Below are 14,887 nucleotides of genomic sequence, written 5' to 3'. Positions count from 1 at the left end.
AATAAAGCACTAGTTTGGTTATTCAGTGCAAAGTACATGTAAGAAGTGAGTGATATGCTTTCTTAATATTGAATGTTTGCTCACTCCAGTAGACATCCTGGGTAATAATGATGAAATGTTGTAAATTTCCCCCACATCAGTGTTGGGTGCTTCTTTATTTGTTTATTAATTTAACTTGCTCTGTAGCAATAGAAAGTTGCCCTGTTTCTGATGATTTGAATAAAAAGAGTTGAGAGTTATAGCAGACCTGTGTATTTTCTGTCTTGAAACAGCATGCAATTTACTGGTTTGGGTTCTGCATCTTTCCTAGGTTGTATGTCTGGGAAATCTTACATTCCACAATTCGTAAAATGAACAAGCATGTACTGAAGATTCACAAAGAACTGGAGGAGACCAAGGCAAGATTAGCAAGACAGCACAAAAGAGTAATTTGTTTAATTTTTTTTATACATATATTTGACACTAAGTAACCTGCAGGCTGTCACGTTTCAGACTGACATGCAATTGGTTCTTGGAGGGGCTGTATAAAAATACTGTCAGGAGGCATATCTACACATGCTGTACTAGGACACTAAAGTTGACACATTTTTCGTATGTTTTTCTAAAGGCTGTTAGAGCCTGAGAATTCAGTGAAGCCTTTAAAGAAGTTCACATGCATTTGCACCATTCGAGGTTTTTCTTATAAGTTTTTGTTCCAACATGAGCTTCTTTCACTCTGTTTTTTGAATCTTGGTTTCTGTTACATTATTGGGTAGTAATAGGAACAGTCAAATTCATACTCAAGTTTACTGTAGGTTCTGTTAGTTACTTTCAGATTTTACTAGTAAGTAGTCATTTAGTACCTCGTATCTTATGTGAAGACCTGTTATTGTGAAAAACTTCACAGATTGTATTTTTTGCCAACTGCCTCTGATTTTTCTCCCCATAGCCCCAACCCTTGACCCCCACATGCTTTCACACCTCACTTTCATTTTTTGTTGGTGGGCACTCAAATATGTCAAAGCCACTTGACAGGCTTGTTTGCCTGTCTTTCAGCACTTCCTCCTCCACTTTCATCTGTTTTCTGTTGTCTTGGATCTTACTTTGCTTCTGGATTTCCTCCAGGGGCATCCTTCCTCTCCAGTCATGGTACTGGCTTGTGTCTGTTTTTCTGAAATATCTTTTCCCCAAGAAATTGTGGCAAGGAATTCACAGTTCCAGAGCCTGGTCTCAAGCATAGCAGGACAGGCCCTACAAAGGGAAGTAGGCAGCTGTTTAGCACTCACAGAGGACATTCAAAAACCAGCATTAAACAATCCATTAAAAAGTCTGGAGGGGAAAATATTAAAGCACTTGACTGGAAAGATTTCTGGAGTTTATTCACTGTGGGGAATATTTTAGCCATTAAATAATTTTTTGTTTATATCTATAATTTTTATGCATATCATTTTTCTACTTGCTTGTTTCTCTGGAAGTTAATGGACCTAAGAACTAACAGCACCTTACACAAACACTGGACAACTGAAAAAGGTTCAGGCTGCTGTCTTCATGCCAGCCTTCGTTAATTCCATTCAGCTACTCCTGTGCTGTCGGTGCTGGCTGGACTCCAGCAGCCAGGGGGCAGATGTTTCCCTGGTATGATTCTAACTGCAAACAAATAGGAAAACCAGAGTCACATCAGACACCAGTTACAGTTAGGTTTGGCACCATGCTTAGGAGCATGGCAGAGGAAGCAATTTTTTTCTCATCTTGATTTGAGATGTGCACCACAAATGTTTACCAGCACTGACGCAAAATTTTCTCACCTGTCCTGAGCTTCCCTCCTCCTGATCTAAATCATTGTTTGGAAGAAGAGAACTTTGAAGGTCTATTTTAATTAATTTCAGTAAGGCTTTTACACATCCAGACAACATATTGGGAGATGGGTAACATGGCCCTTGCTAACACAATGGATATAAAGGATTGGCACAAGCCACGAATCATCAGCTAGTCTGAGATTAATTGGTTCAAGGAATAATGTTTGAGGAACACAGGCTGCGCAGCCTGCTCACTTCTTACCATAACTCTTCCAGTGGGCAGCACAGCTCCTCCAAGACAGCATGCCTCTTGCAGAACAGAGGGCCTTCTCCCCTGGTGTCAGACAGAGGCCCCAGGCATTCTCCCTGCAGCTTGGGACTTGGAGAGGTGCTATTACCATCCAGAGCTCTGTCTGTGTCAAAGCCTCTGCCCTGGCAGGGACAGCTGTTACAACAACTGCTAGGGAATCTGCCCTGTGACATGTTACCACCATATCTGAGACTGTTATGCTGCTACAAATTCAGCTGTGACACCTTTCGGTACAAACTGCTGCACCTGTTGGCTGTCTGTGAGATGCCCTCTGGGAGCTGCCTTCTAGGCCTGGCTCTTACATTGGCCTCTCCCAAGCACTGGCTAAAAGGGTGCTTGACCCTCCCTAATCAGGAGACAGCTGCAACAAAGGCTCCATGCATCTTGGAGCCTTGTATAGGACTTGTCTTGTGTAGGACTTTTCCTTATCCAATTACTAGATAGCAGATCTGATATAATCTTGATATATATCTGATATATTCTTGAATGAAATCTGAGTCCCGGAACAGTATTTAGACAAGTTTTTAAAAAGGTCTGCCACACATATGTTACTGAGCTTCTATTTGTCTGTTGATGATAGTCAGCCTACTGTCTTTTTGTGGCTCCACTAGAAAACCATCTTGCAAGTCTTCAAACCTGTGTGGTGGGTTGTCCCCAGCTAGCAGCCAAGCAGCACACATCTGCTCGCTCACTTTCCCCTGCAGTGAGATGGGGGAGAGAATAGGAAGAGCAAAAGCAAGAAAAACTGGGTTGAGATAAAGACAGTTTAATAAGTGAAGGAAAGAGGAAAAAAAAAGAAGTGATACAAAGGCAGTCATCCATCACCTCCCACCAGCAGAGCAATGCCCAGGCACTCTCTGAGCAATGGCTACCTTGGAAGACCAAACCTCCATATATATATATATTTTTTAATTGCTGAGCATGATGTTATATGGCATGGAATATCCCTTTGGTCAGTTTGGGTCAGCTGTCTCAGCTATGTCCCCTCCCAGCCTCTTGCCCACCCCCAGCCTAGTTACTGGAGGGGCAAAGTGGGAAAAAGAAAAGGCCTTGATGCTGTGCAAGCACTGCTCAGCAATAGCTAAAACATTAATGTGGTGTTGTGGTGGGTTGACCTTGGCTGGCAGCCAGATGTCCATCCAGCCACTCTCTCACTCCCCCTCCTCAACAGGACAAGAGGATAAAAGAGATGGAAAATCTCATGGGTCAAGATAAAGACAGGGAGATCACTTACCAATTACCATTATGGGCAAAACAGACTCAACTTGGGGAAAATTAAATTTATTGCCAATTAAAATAAATTTGGGTAGTGAGAAACAAAGACAAAATTAAAACAACACCTTCTCCCCAACATTTATCCAAGGTTCAACTTCACTCCTTCATTCCTGACTCCTCTACCTCTTTCCCCTCATCATCGCAGGAAGGATGGGGAATGGGGGGTTGTGGTCAGTTCATAACAGTTCCTCTCCACTGCTCCTTCCTCCTCACACTTTTTCCTCTACTCCAATATGGGTCCTCTCCATTGGCTGCAGTCCTTCAGGGAACATCCACCTGCTCCACCATGATCTCCCCACAGGCTGAAGGGGAATCTCTGTTCCGGTGCCTGGAGCACCTTCTCCCCCTCCTTCATCTCCGATCTTGGTGTCTGTAGGATTTTTTCTCACACTTTTTTTCCCTCAGTTCTCTCCGCTGTGTAGCATTTTGCCCTTTCTTAAATATGTTTCACAGAGGTGCCACCAGAGGTGCCACCAGCTTCTCTGTTGGGCTCAGCATTGTCCAATGATGGGTCTGTTTTGGAGCTGGCTGGCACCAGTTGTGTCCAGCACAGAGCGGCTCCAGTCTCTTCTCACAGATACCACCCCTGCAGCCCCCCTGCTGCCAAAACCTTGCTACATAAACCCAATACAGTTTTCAACGCTGTTTTAGTCACAAATCCAAAACACAGCACCATATGGGCTGCTATGAAGAAAATGAACTCCACTCAAGCCAGACCCGGTACAAACCTGCCATGGTTCTTCTGTTTGGCTTTGTTTGTTTGTTTGCTTCCAGGCCTTTTCCATCCTGGCACTGTCTCAAGTTGATTCAGCTTAACCTTCTCATTCTCCTTCCTTCCAAATTTCCTTCATGAATTGTATTTATAAAGTAAGCATCCCTCAACATATAGCACTTGAAAGGCTACAGAGCAGCTTCAGTTGTGCTGCAGACTTTGTGTTTGGTCAATCAAGAGGCCTGTTTATCATTCCAATGGATACTAGCAGAATCCACAGGTAGTCACATCTCCAGTTAGTTGTGTTTCATTTTTACTTACAGCGAGAAAGCGATGAAGATGATGACGATGATGACCAAAGTAGTGATAGGGAAGATGGACCTCTAGAAGAGCAAATAGAACGCTTGCAGGAGAGAGTAGAATCAGCCCAGAGTGAACAGAAGAATCTCTTCCTTGTTATATTCCAGGTAATGATGGGTGATGTCTTTGCAGCATCATTTGTATCTTAAACATTTTCTTGGGGTGAGTACATGGGAAGGGGTAGATGGGCTTATTCTGGATAAGAATTCAAGAACTGCCTAACTCCCCTAAACAAGAATTGTTTCAGCATCAAGAGCCTGAGAAAATGAGTTCTTTTGATAGTATGCAATTTCCTAAACAAAAAAAAAAAAAGGTATTTTGAATGTAAGTAGTTACTCTACTTAGTGTCTCCTAAGTGAAATATTCATTCTGATGTTGCTGTTCAAAGCTTCTGTCTGTCAAATGTTCTATGGATTGTCTCATCTGAGGCTGGTATCCTGTTTTCATCTGAAAAGATTTGCTCAACCAACATTCTATTTGTGTTCTTCTATAGCGTTTCATTATGTTGTTAACTGAACACTTAGTGCGCTGTGAAACTGGTGGGATTGATGTATTTACACCTTGGTACAAAAGCTGTATAGAGAGGTTGCAGCAAATCTTCCTACAGGTAAGTTTCACTTCTTGGTTTGGAAGGCTTTGGGCAGGTGCTGGAAAGAAAAGCTTACATGATTTGAGAGCTGAGCTTGGTCACTTATTTTTACCAGTTCCATTAGAACAGACATAGCTGGCATCACCAGTCTTTTTCAGGGACTAGTGTGAGTTTTGGCTGTGTCTGTCTCTGGTTTTGACCCCATCTTTGCTACAGACTTGCTAAATGACTGGAGGGTGAGCTCCTTGATTTGTTTCTTGCATTGTGAATATAGTGCAAAACAATATCAAGATGTGGTTGTAAATGTAGCTGAATTTTTCTTACCACATGTTATAGTAAGGGTAGAGTCCTGAGAGAACAAGTATACCAAAATAAGTGCCTAACAAATGGATGAAAATGTTTTAAATGTATGTATCTGATTATAAAGAATAGCTATTTAAAAATATAGCTTGGAACTCCTATGTTAAATCTGGCAACAGATGTAAAAAGCCAGTTAAGTAACTGCCTGGAAGCAACAGCCAGAGTAATAGAAAATTATTTGTGTTTACATGAACATAAATTGTGTTAGAGGATAGGAAACTGCATGGGATTAATGGCATAATTCCCTCTATGGGTTAGTCTCTACCCTGATCATAAAAATGACTTAATGCTAAAGCAAATGTCCCGAGTCCTAGCATATCTGTGCAGTTGCCTCTACTCACTATTTGGAATCAGGATTAGAACTGAGTAGCTACAGGGAACCCAGTACTTCTCAAAACAGGATTTCAATGTACTCTCCATTCTTGCAGTTGGCAATGATTAATGCGTTGTGTAAATTAGATGTGCTTGTTAGTTCTGGTGAAAACATTTGATCTGTGATACAGTATGTCTTGACTCTTCTGCTTGTTCTTGTGTATGAAGATGAATGAAAACAACAAAAGTTTATCTTTTTATCTGCAGCATCACCAGATAATTCAGCAGTACATGGTAACCCTGGAGAACCTCCTGTTTACAGCTGAACTGGACCATCACATACTGGCTGTATTTCAGCAATTTTGTGCTCTGAAGGCCTGAGGATTTTCATGTGTTGTTTTATCTGCAAGACTTAAAACCATTTTTCTTTAATGAGAGAAGCTCACCATGGGGAAAGAGGAAACTCTTTAATTCAGAACAGCTTTCATGTGTTCCTATATAAAGCAATACAGTACTCTAATAATAGGAACTGGATTAGCATCATAAGTCTTATTAGCTATGACTGATAGAGGATTGGTGTGGAATAATGTATGTACTCTCTTAATTTGTCCTTTAATTCGGTTTGAAACTTTACTTCATTACAGTATTTTTGCTTCTTCCCTCTGTCATTTATATGACAATAACAAATAGGTCAAAAAATTACAGAATTGGTTACCTCTGACTGTTTGTTAATTTACATTGCAGATATGTGAAACAGGATTTGTGGATGTGGCAAAAATGCACCTCTTCAGTGAGCAGTTTGATAAGATCTTGGTAGTATGGCATAAGAAAATGACTTCACTCTGGGCATGTGAAACACTGAGCTTTCAAAATAGTCTGGAGCATGTGGGTTTGTCTATCAAACTGACTAGATTATCACAGTTTGAAAGAACATGGTTGACAAACAATTGAAATATGTTTTTTTAAATGTATTGTCTGGTGTATTATTACAGTAGCTGCAAACAGCCAGTAAAGAAATTTCATGAACAATTTTTGAAGATACTGATTCTTTTCCTAGTGTGTCTGAGAAAACATGAATAGCCCCAGCACTGGTCCCAGCTGGTAAATAATTGAGACCAATCAGAGGCAATCTGTCCTGAATGGGGCAGTTTCCACTTCAGTATTGCAAAGTACATAAACTTTGAACACTGTGCACACACATTACGGAGGTTGTTCATCCTGTTCTTTTGTTTTAGCTTGTAACTCCTCAGGCAGCTGAGCTTGCACTGAATTGGACCTATGGCTCAGTAATGATGCTAAAACCTTTTTTGATGTTGACTGTGGATAAACCAAGTGCCCATCTCCTGTGATTCAGTAACAACTGCTCCACGTCAGTTGAATCTGCTTGCTTTTTAATCTCTAAAATGTGAAGGCAGTGTCTGGCTCACACACTTTCAAATAGCATTTTAGAGCTGAATTAGGTGGGACTTTGCAAGAAACTTAAATTGGGGACATGTACAACCTGGAAATGTAGTAGCTTTGTTTGATAAGTTTGAGTTATGCAAATAACATTACTTACATAAGCACTAAGGTGGTTGGTATCAGGGCAAGCAATAAGAAAGGCAGGGTGGAGGTGTTATCTTAGGCGCGCAGTTCTCTGCAGTAATTCTGGTGTATTTACAAGCTGTTTACAGTCTCTGTCAGATAAGTGTTCATACTCAGTACTATTCAATACTCAAACTAGAAAATGGTGAGCTTTGAAGGTTTTTGTTCTATAGTGGTTGGGTTTTTTTCCCCCCAAATAAGTACTAAGTAACGCATAATCACTTTCATTCCTGTGTTAATCAATTGGCCTGATATTCAAGTGCAGAAGGCAAAAATTAATTGCTTGAGCATAGATATAAAGCTTTTGTGTGGTCTGCAGTGATTGGGCACATCTTCAGAATCTTGACTCTGCTACTTTGTTCTGTATGATTTGACTAATTCCTCCACTCTTCTATAGTCAACCTTAACGTGTTTGTAAATGTGTTTTATACAAGGTGTTTGTCAGTCATGCACAGACACTTGCTTCAGTCAATATCATGGATGCCCTCACTCTGACTGAGTGAACAGTACTTTGGTTCAGGCATCACCGACAAGTAGGCCTGACTGAAATCAGCCCTGCTGTGCAAACCTTGAAAACTGTGCTAGGCCATATCTTCTCAGGAACTAAGGAATCTAGGCCACATCTTATCAGGAGCTAACAATACCAGCTTGAGCTGGGACTAGACAAAACTACAATTGCTACAGCTGCACTCCTGCACATACACCAAAGGAGGGGTTTGACTACAAGTCAATCACTTCACGCTATAAATATCTGTAGTCCCCTCAAGCCCACTGAGCAATCCTGTACAGCAGCAGGCTGCACGGCGATGATCTCCCCCTTGAGCAGGGACACCTCTCAAGGTTACTCCTTGAAGTTGAGACACCTTACCGGGCATCTGATATCTACAATGAGGTAAATGACATTTTACATTAGGCCTAAAGGTATATTGTATGCTAGGGACATTTATATATCCAGCTATAGCTTAATTATTAGAAGTGTAGTAAGTAGTAGAGTGATGGCTATCTAATCACCATCTAAATTATTTTTTAAATCATTTAAATCATTGTCAAATCATTGCCAATCAGTGTTTTAATTACCATTCAATTCTTGCTTAATCACAATTTGATTAATATTTAATTGTCATTCAATCATCAAGTAATTATCATTTGATCATCATTTAGGCATTAATAAAAACCTGTTCGTTAACCCCACAACAATGACTTCTCTTAATAATTAATCTGTGACAGTCAAATACCCTATTTTTCTTTAGAAGCATTTAATACAGTACAGAGGTGTGAATTGGGATCATAGCCTTTGATTTCCAGTGGGACTGACCAATAAGGGGTTCTCTCACTTTCATTAATGGAGGGGATGTCATTGAATTTAAAGTTGATTTCTCTAAAACTGAGAATGCAGTGCAACTTACAGATGTGTAACTTCTCCTCCAAGCCTTTCATCAAGTAGACAAATGCTCCTGCTGGGAATATAGCAGCAAATAACTGAGCACGGACAGTGTAATTCTAAACACATAATTTAAACCCAAATTACAGTGCCTTTAAAAATAATCATAATAAAGATCTGTCATAATGGCTGTTGAACCCTCTCTTGCAGAGTGTTTTTATCGGTGTTTTGCTGGTGTTGGTCTTGGTTGTAAGCACTGAAAGTACATGAGGATGTGCTTGACCATGTTCGTGTTAGTGGCTATATGACAAGTTATCTGTGTGTCTGTGTCTTGACAGTATTGCTGTCCTGCAAGGGAGAAGCATTTTCCTTTCCCAGCTGAAGTCCTCTTCAGAGTTGAGGTCCTCCGAACCAAAGTAGAAAAAGGAGTTCTGGCTTTATCAACTACTTGCCTTCTGCTGGTCCATGACAAACCACTCATTCAATTGGTAACTACATGTCGTGGTTCAGCCCCAGTCAGCAACTAAACACCACGCAGCCGCTCGCTCACTCCCCCCACCCCTGTGGGATGGGGGAGAGAATCAGAAGAGCAAAAGCTAAAGGAAAAAAACTTGTGGGTTGAGCTAAGAACAGTTTAATAATTAGAATAAGATAAGTATAATGAGTACTATTATAGTAATAGCAATAATGATAATATAATTAAAAGGAAAAGGGAAAAAGGGGAAAAACCAAGAAACAAACGATACAACCGCTCACCACCCGCCGACCGACGCTGCCGGTCCCCGAGCCGCGATTGCTGCCTCCCTCCCCCAGCCAGCCCCTCCCAGTTAACATACTGGGCATGACGTTACATGATAGGGAATATCCCTTTGGCCAGTTTGAATCCGCTCTCTTAGCTGTGCCCCCTCCCCTCCCGGCTTCTTGGGCACCTGGCAGAGCATGGGGAAGCTAGAAAGGTCCTTGACTAGTACAAGAACTACCCAGCAACAAGCAAAACATCTGTGTGTTATCAACATTATTTTCATACTAAGTCCAAAGCACACCACTATGCCAGCTACAGCGAAGAAAATTAACTCTATCCCAGCTGAAACCATGATACTACACAACAGCTTGAAAACTAGTCGCAACACAATTTCATTTTGCTTTCATTTAAAATCTCCTTTAAAAGATATATAGTGAATATAAAATCAGGGTAACACTGTATCTTGTTAATTTATGGTCATGTACAGTACATCTTTGTATGTGTATCTATTCTTCTCTGAGTTTTGATTTGTCTTGCAGAATCTAACTTTTCCTTGTTCGCATTATCTTAATGGACAGAACTACACAAATATGAGATCTCATGTGTGTTGCAGGCCAAAAAAGAGTTTTGAGTTAGGGAATTTTGATGAAGTTATTGCCAATGCCAATTAACAAACAGTTGATTACTGATTCTGGTATTGGGAAATAAAACTGAACAAATACATAAACACTTAGAGAAAACACAACTCAGTTCCTCTCCAGACACCTCCCCTCCCCTCTTCCTGGTCTCCGTTCGCCTTGTTGACACATTACACTCGGTCCCTTCAGTGAAGTGACAGACAGCACAGGAGCTTGGGGTCAGTGCATTGTGGTTCTTTTTTTGCCATTCCTTCTTTCTTTCTCAATTGCTCCAGCGTGTGAAGGGGGAAATTAAAATTGTAACTGCTCAGCAATGGTAATTTGAGACTGAGGAATGATCTGGCCTGGTAGGCAAGAAGGCCTAACTGCAGAACCAGGTTAAGCAATAGAAGCAGGAATGCTGGAGGTGGAACAACTCCATATAAAGTTCCCTTGCTGATAAGATAAGAAATGCCTCAGTATTGACTTGTAACAATGATTGCTGCATCTGGCTTGTAGGCCCACAGCCCAGGAAGTTCTCTAGGTCTCTGTCAGAATGGTAAGCACTCGCTGCAGAGCTAATACCAGTGTTCCCATGGCAAATGCCCCAGAGAGGTCTGATGCATCCACCCAGGTGGAAATGGTAAGGAAGGAGGCTTCAGTACAGGTGGTAGGTTGCAATGAGTGCCCCGACCCCTCACCTGGTGAGAAGGTAAGTACCTGCACAAGATGTGCACAGGTTGATGATCTGCTGCGCCAGGTGGCTGAGTTGCAGGAGACAGAAGGCTGAGTAATATCAGTAGAACTGAGGCAGAGATAGGCGGTCTTAGAACCCCGCTCCTGCAGCAGACACCACTGAGAAGGAGGAGGCACCTTGGACCCTGGTGACCTGCAAAAGCAGGCCTCTGCCTCAGCCCCCACCTCCCAGTATCACCAGCAACAACAGATCTGTAGCTTTAGCAGCTGCAGACACCCACAAGCAAGGTCTACAAGGTGCAACTGTACCAGCAGCACAGAGTAGATACCGTAAAAAGAAGACACGAGTACTTGTAGTGGGTGACTGTTAAAAGGCACTGAGGCACCCATCTGCCAACCTGACAGGGAGTCACGAGAGGTTTGCTGTCTTCCGGGAGCTAAGATCCGAGACATCACTGAGAGGGTGCCACAACTTGTCAGAAGCACTGATTACTATCCTCTGTTACTCTTCCACGTGGGCACAAATGACGCTGCAAGCCAGAGCCTGGGCAGAACTAAGGAAGACTATAAAGTCCTGGGAAAGCAAGTGAAAAATATTGGTGCCCAAGTTATCTTCTGTCCTGGTTTCAGCTGGGATAGGGTTAATTTTCTTCATAGTAGTTAATAGGGGGCTATGTTTTGGATTTTTTCTGGAAACAGTGGTGATAATGCAGAGATGTTTTAGTTGTCGCTAAGTCGTGCTTACACTAGTCAAGGACGTTTTCAGCTCCCCATGCTCTGCTGTGTGCACAAGAAACTGGGAGGGGGCACAGCCGGGGCAGCTGACCCCAACTGACCAAAGGGATATTCCATACCATATGACATCATGCTCAGTATATAAAGCTGGGGGAAGAAGAAGGAAGGGGGGACATTCAGAGTGATGGTGTTTGTCTTCCTAAGTAACCATTACACATGATGGAGCCCTGCTTTCCTGGAGATGGATGAACGCCTGCCTGCCCATGGGAAATGGTGAATGAATTCCTTGTTTTGCTTTGCTTCTGCACATGGCTTTTGCTTTGCCTATTAAACTGTCTTTATCTCAAACCATGACTTTCCTGACTTTTACTCTAACGATTCTCTCCCCCATCCCACCAGGGGGGGAGCGAGCGAGCGGCTGTGTGGTGCTTGGTTGCTGACTGGGGCTAAACCATGACAGTCCTTTTTGGCACCCAACGTGGGGCACAAAAGGTTTGAGATAACAACAGATTTGATTGGAATGCCCTAGATTGAATTTATAGCGGTTATTGCTGTTTAGCTATTAATTGGCAGGCTTCTGTGCTTGCTATGGGGCTTGCTTGCCTTATTATATATACATACACTGTATGCCTTAAAGTCTAGTGCTTGTTACTGGCTGCTTTTTGCTTTCTCTGCTTGCTGTACTGCTTATCAACTTACTCTGCTGTGCCTGGGAACTTTCTGATAACAGCAATGGCCAGGCGCCTGGGCTGGCAGATGGCCAGGGCATCGCTGCTGTTTCTGTGCTGCTGTACTGGACAGGCTGGAACACCAGTGTGAACTCGAGTCAAAGGGACTGTGACCTGTGGATGAAACAACATGGGAGCAGGACACCCTGAAGCATCTTTGGCCATGGCTAAGCCCATGCCAGAGCAGGTATATCTCGAAGCATCTGTGGCCTTGGTTATGTCTGTGCCACAGCAGGTATACCTCTGAGGCAATTGTGGGCTGAGGGAATTGTGGGCCAAGGGTAAGTCCATGTTGGAGAAGGTATGCCTTGAAGCACCTGTGGCTGTAGATAAATCCGTGCTGCAGCAGGTACACCTTGAAGCATCAGTGGCTGTGCATGAGGTCATGCTGGAGCACCAAAAAGTGTGTGGCCATGGATAAGCCCACAACAGAGCAGTTTTACTTATGGAAGGACTGCAACTGTGGGTAAGGCCACACTGGAGCAGGTATATCTCTGAAATCATTGTGGCCCATGGAGAAGGTCACGCTGGAACAGGTGCATCTCAAAGCAACTGTGGCTCTGGATAACTCAGTGCTACAGCAGGTATAATCCTGGAGAGACTGTGGCTCCTGGGTAAGGCTCCACTCAGAGCAGGAACAACCTAAAGGACTGCAGTCTGTGGATAAGTCCAAGCCAGGCTGGGAGCAAGGGGAGGAGTTCATTGCAATGTTAAAACCTATAACCTGGCCCAAAGGGGCCAGAGGTGGAGATTGTAATGGTTCTACCTTTAAACTGTTGTAACCTGTGATTTGAGTTGCATGTTCTACAGCAGGAACCACTTGAACCACTGGAGGACAAGCCTTTCAAGAAGCAGTGCAAGTGCAGCAGTGACCTGACCTGAGCTGGCTTTGGTGCCCAGTAACTCCACGCAACACACCATCTCTCCTGTCCTGAGTGACCACCAGAACAGATGGAGCCCAAAGTCATGGACTAAATGAACTCAATGGACATTTTGTGGGCATTTGTGGACCCTCTACAGATATTTTACAGGGGTGGTCCATAGACTAAGGGAGTGATAAATGATATCTGTGTATTTTATCAAAGGATGGGAAGGGAGGGTGGAGGTTAATGAGGTTGTACTGGATAGTGTGGGACCTGAGCATGACATAAATGGTATGGAATAAGAGGTGGATACTGTCCTGTTTTCAGCTGGGATAGAGTTCATTTTCTTTGTAGTAGCTAGTATGGGACTATGTTTTGGATTTTTTCTGGAAACAGCGGTGATAATGTGGAGATGTTTTAGTTGTTGCTAAGTCGTGCTTACACTAGTCAAGGACGTTTTCAGCTCCCCGTGCTCTGCTGGGTGCACAAGAAGTTGGGAGGGGGCACAGCCGGGACAGCTGACCCCAACTGACCAAAGGGATATTCCATACCATATGATGTCATGCTCAGTATATAAAGCTGGGGGAAGAAGAAGGAAGGGGGGACATTCAGAGTGATGGTGTTTGTCTTCCTAAGTAACCATTACACATGATGGAGCCCTGCTTTCCTGGAGATGGATGAACGCCTGCCTGCCCATGGGAAGTGGTGAATGAATTCCTTGTTTTGCTTTGCTTCTGCGCATGGCTTTTGCTTTGCCTATTAAACTGTCTTTATCTCAAACCATGACTTTCCTGACTTTTACTCTTCCGATTCTTTCCCCATCCCACCAGGGGGGAGCGAGCAAGTGGCTGTGTGGTGCTTGGTTGCTGACTGGGGCTAAACCACGACATCTTCTCCTCCATACTACCCGTTGGAGAAAAATGGGTGACTAGAAATAGGCATATAATACAAATCAACTCCTGGTTACGTGGCTGGTGTCAACGTGAGTGTTTTGACTTTTATGACAATGGGATATGTTCTTCAACAACCATAAGCTGCTAGGGAGGGATGGACTCCACCTGTCTGGAAGGGGCAAGGGAATCTTTGGCAGAAGGCTGGCAAACTTGGTAAGGAGGGCTTTAAACTGAGGAACTCGGGGGGAGGGGGACAAACTGGCAATGCTAATGCCATCACACTCAATGGGGGAATAAGACAGAACAACCTGAGCAGTGATAAAGGTGCCGTAGCTGCTTCATGCGATGGCAACCAGGAGACCAACCACCTCAAGAGTTTGCATGGCTATAATTGGTCCTCGTGCACCCCTCCAGGGAAACCTGTATGCTCAAGCACCTTTCTGAAATGCCTGTACACCAATGCACGCAGCATGGGAAATAAACAGGATGAAATAGAGGTCTGTGTGCAGTCACAGGTCCATGATCTCATTGCAATCACAGAGACATGGTGGGATAGCTCACATGACTGGAACGTGGTCATGGATGGCTACAGGGTTTTCGGGAAAGACAGGCCAGCAAGGCGAGGTGGGGGAGTTCCTCTTTATGTGAGGGAGCAACTGGAATGCATTGAGCTCTGCCTTGGAGTGGAAGAAGAAGAAGTTGAGAGCTTGTGGGTAAAAATTAAAGGACAGCCAAATATGGGTGACACTGTTGTGGGCGTTTGCTACAGGCCACCTGATCAGGAAGAGGTAGTTGATGAAGCCTTCTACAGACAGCTGGAAGTAGCCTTGCAATCGCAGGCCCTGGTCCTCATGGAGGACTTCAACCACCCTGATATTTGCTGGAAAAGCAACATGGTGAGGCATGCATGATCCAGAAGGTTCCTGCAGAGCATCAAGGGCAACTTTTTGATGCA

At 43.3% G+C, this 14,887-nt stretch overlaps 1 protein-coding gene across 3 annotated transcripts in view; it reads left to right on the top strand.

Annotated features, from left to right (window-relative positions):
• LOC135316388 (nuclear cap-binding protein subunit 1-like) overlaps positions 1-13,825 on the top strand; it is a 57,900-nt gene extending 44,075 nt beyond the window's left edge. Inside the window, exons 20-25 of one of the 3 annotated variants that reach the window (XM_064469646.1) lie at positions 311-425; positions 4,396-4,539; positions 4,926-5,039; positions 5,961-11,721; positions 12,179-12,363; positions 12,987-13,825. In XM_064469646.1, the coding sequence (XP_064325716.1) occupies positions 311-425; positions 4,396-4,539; positions 4,926-5,039; positions 5,961-6,074 (487 nt within the window). In that variant the 3' untranslated portion in view covers positions 6,075-11,721; positions 12,179-12,363; positions 12,987-13,825. Of the gene's footprint in view, positions 1-310; positions 426-4,395; positions 4,540-4,925; positions 5,040-5,960; positions 12,364-12,986 lie in introns of all 3 variants that reach the window. The other 2 variants (XM_064469647.1, XM_064469645.1) reach the window with 2 other exon arrangements.
• Positions 13,826-14,887: the final 1,062 nt, after the last annotated feature.

The sequence above is a fragment of the Phalacrocorax carbo genome, chromosome 19 (assembly GCF_963921805.1).
Source record: "Phalacrocorax carbo chromosome 19, bPhaCar2.1, whole genome shotgun sequence".
Taxonomy (NCBI): Eukaryota; Metazoa; Chordata; class Aves; order Suliformes; family Phalacrocoracidae; genus Phalacrocorax; species Phalacrocorax carbo.
The sequence above is the reverse complement of the archived record's forward strand: the minus strand, read 5'-3'. Positions and strand labels throughout refer to the sequence as shown.